The sequence below is a fragment of the Varanus komodoensis genome, unplaced genomic scaffold (genome assembly GCF_004798865.1).
Source record: "Varanus komodoensis strain SLA01 unplaced genomic scaffold, ASM479886v1 scaffold3, whole genome shotgun sequence".
Classification (NCBI taxonomy): Eukaryota; Metazoa; Chordata; class Lepidosauria; order Squamata; family Varanidae; genus Varanus; species Varanus komodoensis.
Window position 1 is genome coordinate 56,314,371 of NW_025335761.1, and position 15,854 is coordinate 56,330,224.

At 42.3% G+C, this 15,854-nt stretch overlaps 1 protein-coding gene across 2 annotated transcripts in view; it reads left to right on the forward strand.

Moving 5' to 3' along the window:
- AHNAK2 (AHNAK nucleoprotein 2) overlaps nt 1-15,854 on the forward strand; it is a 79,498-nt gene that overhangs the window by 38,068 nt on the left and 25,576 nt on the right. For both annotated transcript variants that reach the window (XM_044436655.1, XM_044436656.1), the window contains exons 2-4: nt 7,095-7,162; nt 8,641-8,736; nt 11,309-11,371. In XM_044436655.1, the coding sequence (XP_044292590.1) occupies nt 11,357-11,371 (15 nt within the window). In that variant the 5' untranslated portion in view covers nt 7,095-7,162; nt 8,641-8,736; nt 11,309-11,356. The remainder of the gene's footprint in view (nt 1-7,094; nt 7,163-8,640; nt 8,737-11,308; nt 11,372-15,854) is intronic.

Here is a 15,854-nt window from a genome sequence, read left to right on the forward strand (position 1 = left end):
TCACCCTCTTCCATGTCATTGATGAAAAGACTGAACAGGATCAGTCCCCAGGATAGGCCCCTGGGGGACCCTGCTTGTCACTGGCCACCATCCTGATGATTGCCCATTTACACAGCCAAAGTATTTATGGTTTTGAAGGTGAGGGGAGCACAGAAGCACATGGTCTTCCCATGCTCAACCAGATGCCCATAAATCTCAAGTTCAGAAGTTTACAATTGCAAGGGTATATAGGGAAACAAGAAACATGCAACTGCCTTCGAACTGTATGGCTGAGGACAGGACATAAACCTTAAAATTTAGCCAATTTTTCAGTTAAGGTATTCATGAGGCCACAAGGGCCTGTCTCTCCACCTCAATTTGCATAGAAATGATGATTCAGTAACAAGCACCCACTGGGTATCCATGAGTCAAAGAAAACACTCTCTTAAGTGAAAATGTTCTTTGATCCAGATGAGTTATACCACTTCCCTCATGGGACAAGTTGGTCAAAAGCAACTGTTTTATGTTTCCCATTTCATAACGACGGAATGAATGTGCAGATGATGCACATGAAGTGTGGCAGGCAGAAGGGAAAGTTAAGAACGTTTTTAAAAAATTAACATTCATTGGTGGGGCGGGGAGATCTAAACTAAGTATTTTGACTCATGGCATCTGGCATAATGCTAATGCCAGACCATCCTCCTCGTGCCTTTCCTGTCATTATTATCCCAGTTATAGCACAGCTTTTCATAGGCTGTATTTTTTTCAGAGGGAGATATTCCAGCGGGTGCTTAATTTCCGGTACTGCTTTTGCGGGAGAAATGACTTCAAGTCAGCTGGATGGGAAGGGCCACTGCAAGAACAAGTGACAAAACAGTAGCAGCTGTAACAGGAGAAGTCTGATCAGTTTTTCCCATTTTGCTTGCGCCCAATCCACCTTCGTTCACGCTCGCTCGCTCGCTCGCTCTCTCTCTCTCTTGTCCACCTAGTGATCAGGAGATTAAATGTAAGGCCATTTCCCTTCTCTCTTCCCCGTCCCTTGAACAGCTTAAGATTCCAATGTCCTTTCAAGTCTTCTCAGTTGTCTCCTCTGTCCTCTTGCTTCAAGGAACAACTAGCTGAAAATTCATGTCTACTCAGAAGTGAATCACACCATCTCCAGTGGCCTTGTTCAGAAGTAAATCATACGCATGGGAAAGTTGGCATGGGAGAGCGGCTAACTTGCTTTTAAAAGTAGTTTTTGGGTGGAGAAGAATGGGGGTGCTGATCCTTCACCATGGCCTCCTCCTCTTCTTCTCTCCCTACCTCTTCTTCTCCACGTGAGGAGAGAGAGGAAGTTTTACCCATTAATTTGTTCCCTTAAAAAAAATGCACTCCTTTGCTTTTTCACTCCAGTGAATCTGTGCATAACTAATCAGTCTTAAAATCAAACACACACAAAACCAAACAAACCTCAAAGGAACATTTCCCTGCACACCTTCGTTTTTGAATCTTTCCAGTTCTTCCACATTTCAACTGTATGTGGCACAAGATCACATTTTCAGCACAGTGGAAACTGTTGTGTATGCATTAGCATGTGCCCCACCTGTGATAAACATGGGATTCATTAGCATGTGCATTTTGCATAAATACCACATGCAGAAGGGCTGTAGCATAGAACTGGCCTTAATCAAGTTTGCATGGATATTTAAGCTTCTAGCATGATGCCTTTATGATAAGGAAAGCGATACAGAAACAATATGCCTTCTAAGTCCTGTTGACCTGCACTTTTGCTGAAATCGAAGCCAAACCAAAGGATGAAATTTTGGACACTCCCTGGGGGGTGTAGCCGTGGGGGCTGTTGTGATGTTGAGCACCTGCACTTCAAAACCAAACAAACTTCTGGGGAAAATATCACTTGTCTTATCAAAACACTGCTGTATTTCTGTGAAGTTATTAACAGTGCAATTCTAGACATGTAATTCAAAAGTACACTACCTGAGTTTTATAAATCTCAGGTGCATATGTATATGAATTGCAGCTTTAGATATTTTAGTCTAATAAATGCCACTCATCTGAGTTTAAACTGTCTTGATCTTTGAGGAGATAATGAAGAAAAGTTACGTTGCTCAAGACCATACTTGGGGTGGAAGAAAAGACTGATCAGCAGATGCTGAATCACACTGCCTTTTCTCTTCTGTCCAAACACTGTAATTCTTTGCATTTAAAGAACATGGCTTTCGAATTAGAAACGGTTTCAGATCATATTGAGCTTTCAGTCATGATGACTGACCAGGGGCCAAGATGAATGTTTAAAGATGCATTGAAGAGTGGAATTTCAGAAAGCAAGTCCGTTGGGGTTTTGTTTGGGAGCTGGATGTCTAAGATCTCATGAAAAGAATTGTTTTATATCATTTCAGTTTAGCATTAGGTAATGTCTTCCATTTGTAATTAGATCTGAAGAGGAGATGCTCTGCAGGGAAAGTAGAGATACTGCTGTAAACTGATGTTTGTGACAGCATAGAATCACCGTTAGAGGGCCACTGGATCCAACCCCAAGTTAAAAGCATTTGGGCCCAAGTCAAAGCATCCCTCTCAGATGGCTGTCCAGCTGCATCTTGGATGCCTCCAGTGTGGGAGAGCCCATGAACTCACTATGTCATTGGATCCATTTTTATATTGCCTCAGATTTTTCCTGATGTTTAGCCAGATTCTGGCTTCCTTTAACTTGAGGCTATTATTCCATGTCTTGCACTCCAGGATGATTGAGAAGAGGTCCTGGCCTTCTTCTCTGTGACAGCCTTTTCAAGTACTGGTAGAGTGCTATTATATTTCCCCTCCTCAAGGCTAAACATGCCCATTCTTCCTGTCTCTTCTGGTACCCTGATCATCTTTGTTGCCTTCCTCTGCACTTTTTCTAACTTGTTTGCATCTTTCATAAACTGTGGAGCCCAGAATTGGGGGTAATACTCCAGACGGGACCTAACTGGTGCTGAGTAGAGGGGAACTAATACTTCATGTGATTTGGAAGTGATGTTTCTATTAATGCAGCCCAAAATAGCATTTGCCTTTTCACAGCCACATCACACTGTTGACTCATTCTCATCTTGTGATCTACAAATAATTCTGACATCCTTCTTGTGTGCAGCATTGTTGGGCTAAATATCCCCTGTGCATTTGATTTCTTTTTTTCTTGAGTGAAATAACTCTTTTTGTGTTGTTCATACTGTAGAGATAGTGCTTTTAGCAGATGGATGACCAAAGATTGCTCAAGCCAAATGATGCACTTAGGGAAAATAAAGCAATTATGTACATTCATACATCTTCATTGCTGGTCAGGTCGATTTTAATGAAAGATTAACAACGCTAAATACTGCAGGTGCATGCTTTTGGCTAGAAAATGTTCATTTTTGGATGATTGATTAAGGTTGCTCTGTGCTGAGAAAACATTTGCACCCCAGCCCAGCAAAGCAGATTGGCTGATTATGGAAGAGGCCTTTCTTATGCAGACTCTTGTGGGTGTAGTCACACAGCTGGAGGGCCTCTTTTTGCCTATTGTCATGCTCATCTGACCCCTGGTGAATTGAACAGATACATCTTTTGAACTGGATGGGAATATCAATTCCCTTCAAGGTTGCTGGTGATGCTGCACAAGTAGAACCGGACCAGGTGCCTGTTGCACGGGGAATGTACAACAGACATTATACTTTAAGCAAACTTGGATCTTTGAGGTAGCAGCCCCACCAATGGTAGGAGAATCAGATCTCCATTACCGGGGCTTTAATGCACTGGCTGCAATCCAGAGCAGAACAAAGCAGATTCCCGCAGATGTCTGGGAGCCACCAAGTGAGATGGGGGTGGGGGTGATGAGCAAAAAAGAGAGGCAAAGAAAGGGATCAAGCAACCCGACATATTTCCCTTGCTCCCTACTCCCCACAACCCCCCCCCACCACTTTCCCTGCTGCTTAGATATCACATTTGATGGATGTACTCTACCCACTGTCTGGGTAGAGAACCAAGGGTTGTTCTCAGTCGTATTTGGAAAACATCTGCCCCATTCTTCCATCTAACAAGGCCTTGACAAGATCCATGCAAAGAACCATAATAAAAACTATTTTAAAAAGTTAAACTTATTGAAACAGCAGGTAAAAGCAGTTCATCACTCAGTGAACAAAAACAAAATCCCCCACATGAACACACCTGGAAAGGTAGCCAACCAACAAATAGCAGTTTATGTATAAAATTAAACAAGCACCCTTATATTTAATTATTTGTTCATTCAATGTATGGGTCACCCTATATCCAAAGCTCTTAGCTGGCAGACAGTATTTTTGAAATGCGGAATAAAATCAGTGGCAACATATATTAAAAGAGCTTTAGAAAAGAAGGTGGCAGGAAGAAATTGGGAAAAGAGGTGGCCCAGCACTTTTGGTCCAAGCTTTATCTTTCTCTGGTTTCTGACATGCCCATCCCGACAGAGGAGATGATGGCCCTCAGCAGAAGAAAGGCTGCCCACTTCGGTCCTAATGCTTAAAAGATAACGGACAATATACTTTATTAAACAGAGCTTTGCACACACAGGATACAACATTGATTTGCTTTCTCCTGCTGCAGACAATAGGAACCATTCAATTTCATGGGAAAGAATAAATGTAAGATACTTCTGGGACCCAAGAAAGTGCAGAGCAGTAAAACAAGCAGAATACAGTTTTACTGACATAACTTTAGCATCAACAAACACTTAGCATGAGGACTCTCAGAATCTGTCAAGACAATCTGGTTCAGTGTAGCTTGTTCGGAGATAACATTTGGGTTAGAACTGTGCCAGATTCTTGTGTGACTGTCCTCCTCCATTTTGTGCCCTCCAGATGTGTTGGCCTACAGATCCCATCATCCGCAGCCAGAATGGCAGTAGCTGCAGTCCAATACATCTGGAGAGCACCGGGTTGGAGTAGAATGCTTCAAGTCTTACCTTTTTTGCACAAATCTCCCCAAAATGTACAGTTTATAGGTAGAAATGCATGTTTTGGTCTTTGCTTTTCATTTTTTGAGTTTTTCTACCATTGAATTTGCATAAAAATCTGAAAAGTGAAAAACCGGTCTGTATATCCACAGAATCTGTGTAACTCAGGAAAAACCAATCCACTGCAGAATTCACGGTTGGATTTCTAGAATCCAAACTTATTTGAATTGTTTACAGGTTTGCCCAGCATCCCTATATGGAACCTAAACACTCCAATAAATGCACACCATTACACTGATAAGTATGTCTTATTTGCTTCCTGCTGAGTTTATTTATGAACTTTTTCAATGATGGAGGGAATTCTTCTGTGTCTAATTTCCCTCCAGATGAGTCGGCAGCGTTTCCCTCATCAGCTGCGCTATTCTGTGGCCCTGGAAATGCAAGTTCTAGAATTTAGCAAACTCATTTCATTAGGTACTAATTTCAAGCCTCTGAAAAACAAGAGTAAATCCCAGACTGAGCATATCTTACTTTTCCTCGGTAAAGAAATGGACTAAGAAGTAGATGAAATGACTGGCTGTGGTCGCTTTTTATGTGGCTAACTTTTTCAAAGTTTTTACTCTTTCATAAATCCTTTACAATTGATGCTTTGTTTCAAGCCGCTTTTCACAAACATGATGGAATTCATCACTAACTATTTCCAGTGGACACTGGCCCACTTTCAAAACAAGGGAATAAGTCTGAACAAAAACCGTAGGAGTTATACAGATCAGAAGAACATTTTAATATCATAAGACTATGAAACACAGTCCACAAAGAGAGACTTTAAGAAAAAGTGAAATGTGGATGCCTGTTTCTCTGTCATGAGGCTAAATGGCTGGTAAAAACAATTAAGGTCTGGTATTTGCTAAGGCCTATGTTCTAGCCAGGAGCTCACTCCCAGTGGGTGGGTTCACACATATATTAAGCCACTTTGGCAATCAGCCACAGTGGATTGGTTGTGGTGCAAACAACCTACAGTGTGCCCAACAGACAGTTGTGCTGACCATGAATTTCCCCCCACTGCTTGCCTCCCAGTCCTTCCGCAAGTATCCCATGGGACTTGGCCTTGTCTGTGCGCACTGCACACAATACCTTCCAAACATACAGGACAAGAGGATGGCTAAGGAAGAATATAAGAGGTACCAGTGCTTAGAACATGGGTCCTCAAACTAAGGCCTGTGGGCCAGATCCGGCCCGCCATGCCCTTTTAACTGGGCCGCCCCACAGGTTTTGCACTCGCTGGGCGTGGGTGTGAGCCGGCACACAGCTTGCTCGTGAGGAGGTCATTTTGGACTCGCTTGGAGAAACGATCTCCCCATAAGCAAGCTGGCACCTCGCCATGCGCGCGCCCGGTGGGGGCTTGCTCACGAGGTCATTTTGGACTCGCTAGGAGAAAACGATCTCCTCATGAGCAAGCCGACGCCTCACATGCCCCCGCCCCCGTCCCCACTTTGGCAGCCTGCGGCCACCACTGGCACCTGAGGACCCCTGGCTTAGAACATGGCTTGACCTTCATAATCTTTTGCTTCTCCCAGTGATTAGTGGAACTAGAATAAATTATGCAAAATGAATAAAAGTCCCTGAATCATATGGATTATAGAATTCAGGATTTTGGGATACAGATATAATGGTCGCTAAGTAGATGGGAAGTGGAAGGGAGATATCACCTCTGCTGAATGTGGTGGACATCATGAGATGTTACAAATTTGTGGAAGTCATCTGAAAAGCGTTCTTTTGTGAAAAAGCACCCATTCCTGAGTATCAGCAGAAAGCAATTTTTAAAAAAAGAATATTCAAATGTGAGTTTGTCAGAATCTCTGAATATGAAAATACTTCAGTGTACATTGCGAGTATGGAGGCTCATCTGAGCCCTGCTTAATGGAATAGACTATTATTATGTTATTACTATTAAATGAATGTCCCATCGTTTCCTGCTTGCATTTTTGCATGAAAGAACAGATGTGTGTTCTAATGAAGGACCACTATTATTCATAATTTATTGCTATATCAGCAGGGTTATCAGGGCCATGATGCTCTTGCATCTGAGTGCATTTCAAGTTCTTGCCTTTTGTGAGGCTTATAATCTTTGTTTTTCACTGCTATTGTTTGATGGGTTGTTTAATGATTACAGCTTCTGGCAGACAACTAAGACCAGAGGACACTGAGGCTGATGGAGAGGCTGATGCGGAAGATGATTCTGTGAGTATCAGCCACTGCTTTTACAGCCTCCATTTTGTGTAATTGAAAGGTTACTGGAGTTTCATTTCCTTTATAGCAGGAGCTAAGAACCATTTCCTCCCATGAATTGGAACAGAATCTGCATTACTGCCTAAAAGATTCTGTGGCACCTGACCCAGAACAGTCCTCCCAAAAAATGCTTCATTACTTCCATTTATGATAAATGCTGCTTCAGGCATTCAGGTGCATACTAAATATGATATCATTGTTATTTCATGCCTCTTACGCAGCACATGACTGACACTTACTTGAAACTTATCAGACCCATGAATTCAAACTGTGCCATACTGGTTAGAAAGCCTTTCTGAACAAAAACAATGCCAGCCTCAGATTAGCTCAAACTAGAATTAACATAAAAACTAAGTGTCAGGACTCCATGGCTGAGATTCTCCAACTTATGGATTCATAACACTCTCCATTTCCACATGTTCCTTTGCAATACCTAATTAAAGCGACCTTGCTTTGGCCTGTGTCAGCTGACAGACACCTTGTTCACATGACACAAGAAACCACAATGGGCTGCCATCACGCTTTGTTTCAGTCGCAAGTCATGACAGCCAAGCCTGGAGCATTCTTTCCATCTTGGATTGTTTTCCATTAACAAGCTTCCCTGTGTACCCATGGATTGTTGTTGGGTGGTTCTGGTTGGCTTGTCTGAAGCTGGCATGGCTTCTTTTGATTTGTGAAAATGCATCCATAGATTTAAATGCCAGTAACAAGTCATCCTTCTCAGAAAGGATGCCCAGTTCTGTCCATGACTATGTGCACAGAAGGATTACCCACATGTGCTGATTCTTATGGGTTTGGGAGCGCTGACATGCACATGGACCGCCACCAGCTGCAGGAGTTTCCTGGTGTTGCTCTGTGAAAGGGCAAGTACAAAGGAAATATACCTGCCTTTATCCTCAAGGTCAGTAGTGAGATCCACTCACATATATATGTGCCTGCAACCCATATACATACATATATTTATATATGAGTGTATGTGCATAAAAGGAGATGCTGGCTCCTGTCTTAAATCATGGCTTTGACTCCCTTTCCAAAAATGCTCAAAAACACAGGAAGAGCCTGGGGAGATCAAATCCAAAGTCTGCCTCCTGGTCCAGCATTCTCTTATTGGCAGCAACTAAACAAATGTCTCTTAAAAGCTCAGTATTTTGACATTAAAGCAGGAGACCTCCCTCTTTGTTTAACCCCCCCACAAGTTGGCCATATTGACTCTGAACATGGTTACTTTACCATCATACAGCAAACATTTCTAGCTTATACAATGTCTGTTGAAGAAAAGGGATGTGAAAATGTCAAAGCATTCCCCTCTTCCATGGTCTGCTGTGTAAAACTTGGGGTCTGCATTGTTATAGCTGCTGCTCCAAGGCTCAAGAAGTAACGGAGCACACCTGACGGCTCTTGCTCACTCTGTTTTTGTTCAATTTCTGCAGGTTGATGAAGTGACAACTGAAAATATACGGCCAAGACCACAAGGATCCTCTCCAGTTTACGAGTACTGCATAGAAGACGAGTATTTTAACAAAAAGGCAAGACTTTAAACAAAGGAGTTTCATATTAATCTAATTATTAAATGGCAATTTCTCCTTCCTGTGGAGCTATTGACCCGATTCTTATTGCTTTCTTTAGTCTACTGAAGATAACAGGATAACAAACCTTGAGTGTGGGTTGTGGTTGGAGTGTGGGTTATCATGTTGTCTGAACCCAGCAAAAATAATAAACCATGGTGAATTATTCATAGTTCACAACCCAACAGCAAATCATGGGTTTTCTTTATGAATTGTTTCTGATCAACAAGACATTGTGGCGTAATACAAGTGGATACAGGAAACAGGATAACCCACAGTTCAACAGCAATCTTTATTTCAACAGCCTAATCAATTCATATTCAGTCACTGAGTGTTGATTGATGTGGTCTCTGAACTCAAGCAAAATTGATATTAATTGGTCAATGAAATATCTATTTATTTATTGGACAACTTGTATGCCGCCCCATTTGCATAAGCCTTGGGGCGGCTTCCAATACATAAATAAATATATTTCTAAACAAAATACATAAAATACTGGAGACATCCTAGTAGCGGATTTAAAATCAATAAATAAAGTCAACATTTAAAATAACATTTAAATAAAAAGGTCTTGGCCTGGCGTTGAAAAACAAATAACGACGGTGCCAGGCGGACCTCTCTGGGGGGCGCGTTCCATAATTGGGGCGCCATCGCAGAGAAGGCCTTCCTCTGGATACTCACCCTCCTAATATCTTTCACGGAGGGCTCCCGGAGAAGGGCCTCTGCTGTCGGTCTCGAGCGGGAGGGCACATATGGACGCAGGCGCTCCTTTAGGTAACCAGGTCCCAAGCCGTTAAGGGCTTTTTAGGTGATAACCAGCACCTTGAATAGGGCCCAGACTTCGATGGGAAGCCAGTGAAGCTGTCAGAGGACTGGAGTCATGTGAGCACAACACCCAGTCCCTGTCAGCAACCTGGCAGCTCTATTTTGCATCATCTGAAGTATCCGGACCATCTTCAAGGGCAGCCCCACGTAGAGCACGTTACAGAAGTCTAATCGGGAAGTAACCAATGTGTGTGTCACTGTTGCCAGGCAATCGTTCTCCAGGTAGGGACGCAGCTGATGGATGGATAATAGGTGTTTTCTCTTCCTTCTGCCCCCTGTGCTCCCTTTCCCTGCCCTAAGAGTGTCCTGGGAATGCTATGCGCTGACTCATTTGATTTAATTCTTTCTTCTTTTTGTTGCAGCATTTAACATGAGAAGTTTGGAAGGGGCCTCTCTCAATGCATACACACACATTCCACCCTGAAATTCTGACAGTTGATTTCAGATTTGTACAAAATTCAGGCCTCCACTATGCAATTTGGATAGTTTTTCAAACTGGAGGCACAAATTTTGCACAAATTTCCACTAATAAAAGTACAGAGATCACATTTTAAAATGGAAATCCTAATGCTAAGTGGCAGTGAAGCCACTCTTTCTTCATTTGCCTCTCTGTTTTCTTTCCCCTTCCTTCTCTTGCAATGGGCTGGCACGCAAGGGGCAGATTGCTTTGGCCAGAGGTCTGCTGAGGGCTTCTGAAATTAGGCTGAAGGCTGCATAAAAGTTGTCTCCCTCCGCCAGAGGGCATTCTTTCTCGATTTCAGGAAGGAAAGTTGCCGGGCTGCTAAGAGTGGCCAAGCCAGCAGTGGCAAAAGGATACGTTTCCCTTGTTAAAAAAGGGGTGGGTGGAAAGAAACTCTTGGTCAGCTTGTCTATAAAGGAAAAGCCTATTATTCTTCAATCTCCCCTCTAAAAAAATCTAATATTTGTGGACAGTTCCCACCCCTGCCCCATCCCTAAAAGTACCAAAAATTGGTGGGACCAGTAATGGTCTAATGATAATAGTAACGACTGTAACGCCACCATGAAAACCAAGAACAGCCTATGTTCTGGAATGCCTTGACAAATAGAAGCAACTTTTGCCCAGGGCCCAAATGATAGCATAAAAAGTCGAATCATTTTGCCATGGTATCAAGCACAGAAATTATTTGAAGATACATAGAGGCTACTGACAATATCTGGAACCTGCACTATACACCACAACAGGGGAAGGACATGTTTAAGGGGAATGGTGGGGAAACAATGACCTTTGTATCTTTCCCTCTGCCAGAAACATCTACACACAAGACCTGAACAAGCAATATACAGCTCCTATCCCAGGCTGGTTGGGGCACCCCTTTCAATGGCTGTGGATGCACTGCACCATTTTGTTACAATACACATGTATATAGATTTGCCTTTGAAAGCTGAAGGGGGCTTTTTACTCAATTATTTTCTATGCCTTCATCCACAATGCAAAGTAGTTGTTAAATAATATTATGGGTGAATGATGGATTATCACAGCTTCAAAACACTTGAAATTAATTGTCTGTTTCAATACTTGGCTAATTCACCCAGTCGTTTTAACATAGCTTTGGTTAGTTAGTCTGCCACCCACGTACACATCCACCCAGAGTTAGTGATTTCAGGAGAACAGGTGTCCAGAGAGTTTTGCATGGTGTGTTCAAATCCATCATAGCTGAGCATGAAAAAAATTTGCTTACATTTACAGCTTCAGCAGGATATAGAGAACAGACAAAGAAGGGATTCTTCTATCAAAATGAGTGATTCACAGGTAAGATTAAGTATCTGATAAATGCCAGGTACGCCCTTCAACAAAGAAGAGCATTGTGCTCAAGTTCTTTAAAGTGCACGATGCCTCGCTCTGTCTGGCCATGGAAGTACATGCAACCTCAGTGTACAAATAGGAGCTTTACTGCTACCTGCAGAAGATTACTTCCCCCATTGTTTCAGTTTGTTAGGCTGCACAGGGCCAGTTGATACATGTCATGGGTGTGAAGGATGTCTGTGCAGACAAAAATGAGAGATGGTCCCACTTTCCTTGCCACAAATACAGTAAGTAGCGTGCGACTGAGTATACAAGTAATCACCATCCACACAATTCAAGCGCCACACTGTAAAACAACTAAGAATGGATGGATCATTGGGTGGGACATTTTTGTTTTTGTTACATCTCTGACTTTTAGCAACCTTATGGATAAATTCATAAAGGACCCTGTCATTTACAATCCTGAACAGCTGTAAATTTGAGGCTCTGGCTTTCTTTATGGAATTAAGCCATCCTCATCTTTAGTCTTCGCCATTTTCTTCTGCCTTCGACTTTCCCTAGCATGATTGTTTTCTCCAGGGAGTTTCACCTTCTCCTGATACGCCCGAAGTATTTCAGCTTCAGTTTTGTCCTTTTGCCTTTCAAGGAAAGCTCTGGATTGATTTGACCTAGGACCGACTTGTTTGTCTCTCTGTTGGTCCAGGATACTTGCAAAGCTCTCCTCCGGCACCATGGTTTGAATTTTCTTCCTGTTTTCTTCACTGTCCAGCTTTCACACCCTGACACAGTGATTGAGAATGCAATAGTATTGGATGATCTTGGCCCTGGCCTTCACTGAAATGTCCCTACACATGATTATTTTTTCTGGGCCTTTCATTGATGCCCTTCCATGTCTCAGTCATTTAATTTCTTGGCTGCAGTCTCCCTTTGAATTGATGACTGGGCCACAGTATGCAAAGCCTTTCACAATTTTAATTTCTTCATTAGTAACTTTAAAGCTGTGTTGTTCTTCTGTAGTAATGGTTTTTGTTCTCTTCATGTTACACTGCAATCCTGCTGTTGCACTTTCTTCTTTCACTTTGATCAGGAGTTGTTTCAGTTCATTGCTGCTTTCTGCCATATAGTGTTATCTGCATATCTCAAACCATTAATGCATCTTCTGCCAATTTTTACTCCTCTTCCTTCTGATTCTAATCCAGCTTTCCTTATATGTTCTACGTACAGATTGGACACATAGGGATAAAATGCGCCCTTGATTTTAGCCTTTGCCTGTAGGAAACTATTCTGTTTCTTGTATTCTGTCATAATAATAGTTTCTTGTCCAGATACCAGTTATGCATCAGGACAATCAAGTGCTGAGAAACACCGTTCCCTAGCTTCTCGTGATCCATGCAGTCAAAGTCAATAATACACAGAGCGATCTTCTTCTGAAATTCTTTGGTGCACTCCAATAGCTAGCATGCATCTGCAATATGATCTCAAGTGCCTTTTCATGTTGGAATCCAGCTTGAAAATTGGCATTTCTTGCTCCACATGAAGTAAAATTATTTGTTACAACGCCTCAAGCATCACTTGCATGGGAAATCAGTGCAACGGTCCTATACTTGCTGCACTCCCTTGCATCTCCTTTCCTAGGGATTGGAATGTATTTTGAACTGTGGGACATTCTTTTGTTTTCCACATTTGTTGGCATATTCATGTTAGGATTTGGACTGATTCATTCTCTGCAGCTTGGAATGCTTCTGTTGGTGCCCTGTCTACTCTGGGTGCATTTGAGCCATATTGCCTGTCTAAAGCAGACCACACGCTCCCTAAACTGCTCCCTGGAGAACATCCAACTCTTAGTAAGTGGCAAGGCAACAACCCACTGATTCCTGCCCATCACAGAAGGCTGTGCTGTGCTGAGCTGAAGGCTCTGTACACATCCAGGGGTGTGTTGTATTCTACCCATATATCCACATGCGATCCCAATTCTGTGCCAAGAAATGCTGGATTCAGAAAGCATTGTTTGCACAATTCATTCTACAGTGTTTTCTATTGTAGTCTGGCTTTGCTTGTGATAAGATGGGTATGGACACTGAAGACCCATTCTACACCACCCTAATATTTTTTTCAGTGAGTTTTCTGTTTGCTGAGATTTCAGCAGATATCACCTATATGATAGCAAGCATAATTTTGCAGCCTTAATTGCTAGAAACTTAAAACATACATGCATGTATATGTGGGTGTGCATGTATGTACACATATATTCATACATACATAAAATGAACTAATTAAAATTCTGATTCTTAGAAGGCTGCTGAATTCAGGACCAACTAATATATTCTGTACCTTTCCCACATTCTTGCAGAATTATGACCTACAAAATATCTTCACAGAAACAGAATAGTAGAGTTGGAAAGGTCCTTGATGGCCATTGGGTCCAGTGCCCTGTTGCTGCAGGACACCAGTTTACATCATTCTACTTAGATGACTTGTCTAGTTTCACATTGAATGTGTCTTCTGTGGGAGAGCCCACAACCTCTCTAGACAATTGGTTCTACTGTCGTATTGCTCTGACAATGAGGAAGTTTTTCCTGATATCTAGCCTGAATCTGGCTTGTCATGACTTGAATTGTCCTACACTCTGGTATCAGTGAGAAGAGATCTTGACCTTCCTCTTTGTGACAGCCTTTCGGGTACTTATAGTGGGATAGCTTGCCCCCCTCAATCTTCTCTCAAGGCTAAACATGCCCAGTTCTCTCAGTCTCTCCTCACTGGGCAATATTTCCAAACCCTGGATCATTTTTGTTGGCCTCTTCTAGACTCTTTCTAAGAATGCATCTTTCATAAATCTTGGTGCCCAGAACTGGACACAGTACTGCAGAACTACTAATACTCATGATTTGGAATACTTCTATTAAAGCGTGCAATTGCCATTTTTGCAGCTGCGTCACATTGTTTGCCCATGTACATATCCACAAGCCATGGTTGCCTCTGCCTATTCTACCCATGCTGATCAACTGTTCATTCATAGAGTTGCCATAGGTTGAAGATGACTTGATGGCACATAACAACAATCACCTGCTGCAGGGAGGAGGAGAAAACAGGCCTGAAATCAGCCCCCTGCCCTGAACAGGTGATTGGCACCATCAAAACAGGCAGACCTGACCATATATTCAATGCAACATTGTGTAGTCCTGATATGACTAGAGAAACCACCAATACATGGAAGTCATGGAGGGAGGAGGAACCCAGAAGGCAGTCTGTCCATGCATTCCTCTTGCTAAACTGAGACGCAACCAACCACAGTAATAATTTATCATTCGTGCTGAAGAAAATGTTTTAAATAAATAATTTAATTTGCATGACTGAAACAAGAGTCAGTTGTTTTAAACTGGAAAGACTGCAGTCTGGGCTGCCTGTACAATTTTATCTGACTTTTGAGTGCATGCAAATGAGCAGAATAGTACCAGTGAAGCAGATGTAGTTTTGCTGACTTATGACTGTCAAGGTTAAACTGAATCTGCTGAAGGTAAGGCCAATCTGGAAAGCCAAATTGTGTGGGAAGGTTCACATGCAGATTTGTCACAATGAATCTACCTGTTTATCCAGGTTACGCAGGTGCCTGATATATTTGTGGTAAGGTAGACACCTATGAAATGGAACAAGATATGCAAGTAGCTGAACTGCAACAATTCTATTGAATTATTATATTACCAAGCTCCTAAGTATGCATTCATTTGTCCAAACCAAGAAAATCTGACAATATTCAAAGCATGGGTCATCATGTTATGGTCTCTGGATGAAGGAATGGCCTTAAGAAGCCATTAGTCTTCTGTTTTGATTTTAAACTGAGAGGATTATCCTATGCAAAGGTCACTGCCGAGCTGTTGGGATCCAGATGAAACAGGCCCTAACAACTAAGAATGATTTATTTATTAATGAAAGATAAGTGTGTGAACAACTTCTTAACAGTCTACTGTGTTGTTTATTGGATATGCACCAAAAATTAAATTGTGATAGTTGCATTCGCAGTAATCAGGCCACAAGTTCAGAGCAACACAATCTCCAAACTTTTGCCCTCCGTTTTATGATAAATGACTGTGATCTGAGAGTTAGGAACATCCTATCAAGGATAGAAGGAGCATGGAAACAAAGGTCATCCTTCTCCTGCCCTGTGAAATTGTCTATCCGAGTCCTGTGCTTGCATGGAGAACAGCCTGAGGTGCCATCAGGATGCACTATATTCCAGCAAGCTTCACTTCTCCCTTTCTTGCTCCTCCCCACCCCAGAATCCATAAAACACTGACTCTGGGATCAGTCTTCTCAGAGCCATATATGGTGTGGAAAGAACCATACCAACTACAAGATCAGAGGGAGGATGCACCAAGGATGGAATCCTAGTGCCAACTTTGAAATGTCTTTTCAAGGTCAGAATTAGCATTACAACCTCTCCTGTGGTCAGCTAAACAGCATCCTGCGGTCATAGGACAGCACCCTAAGTTAG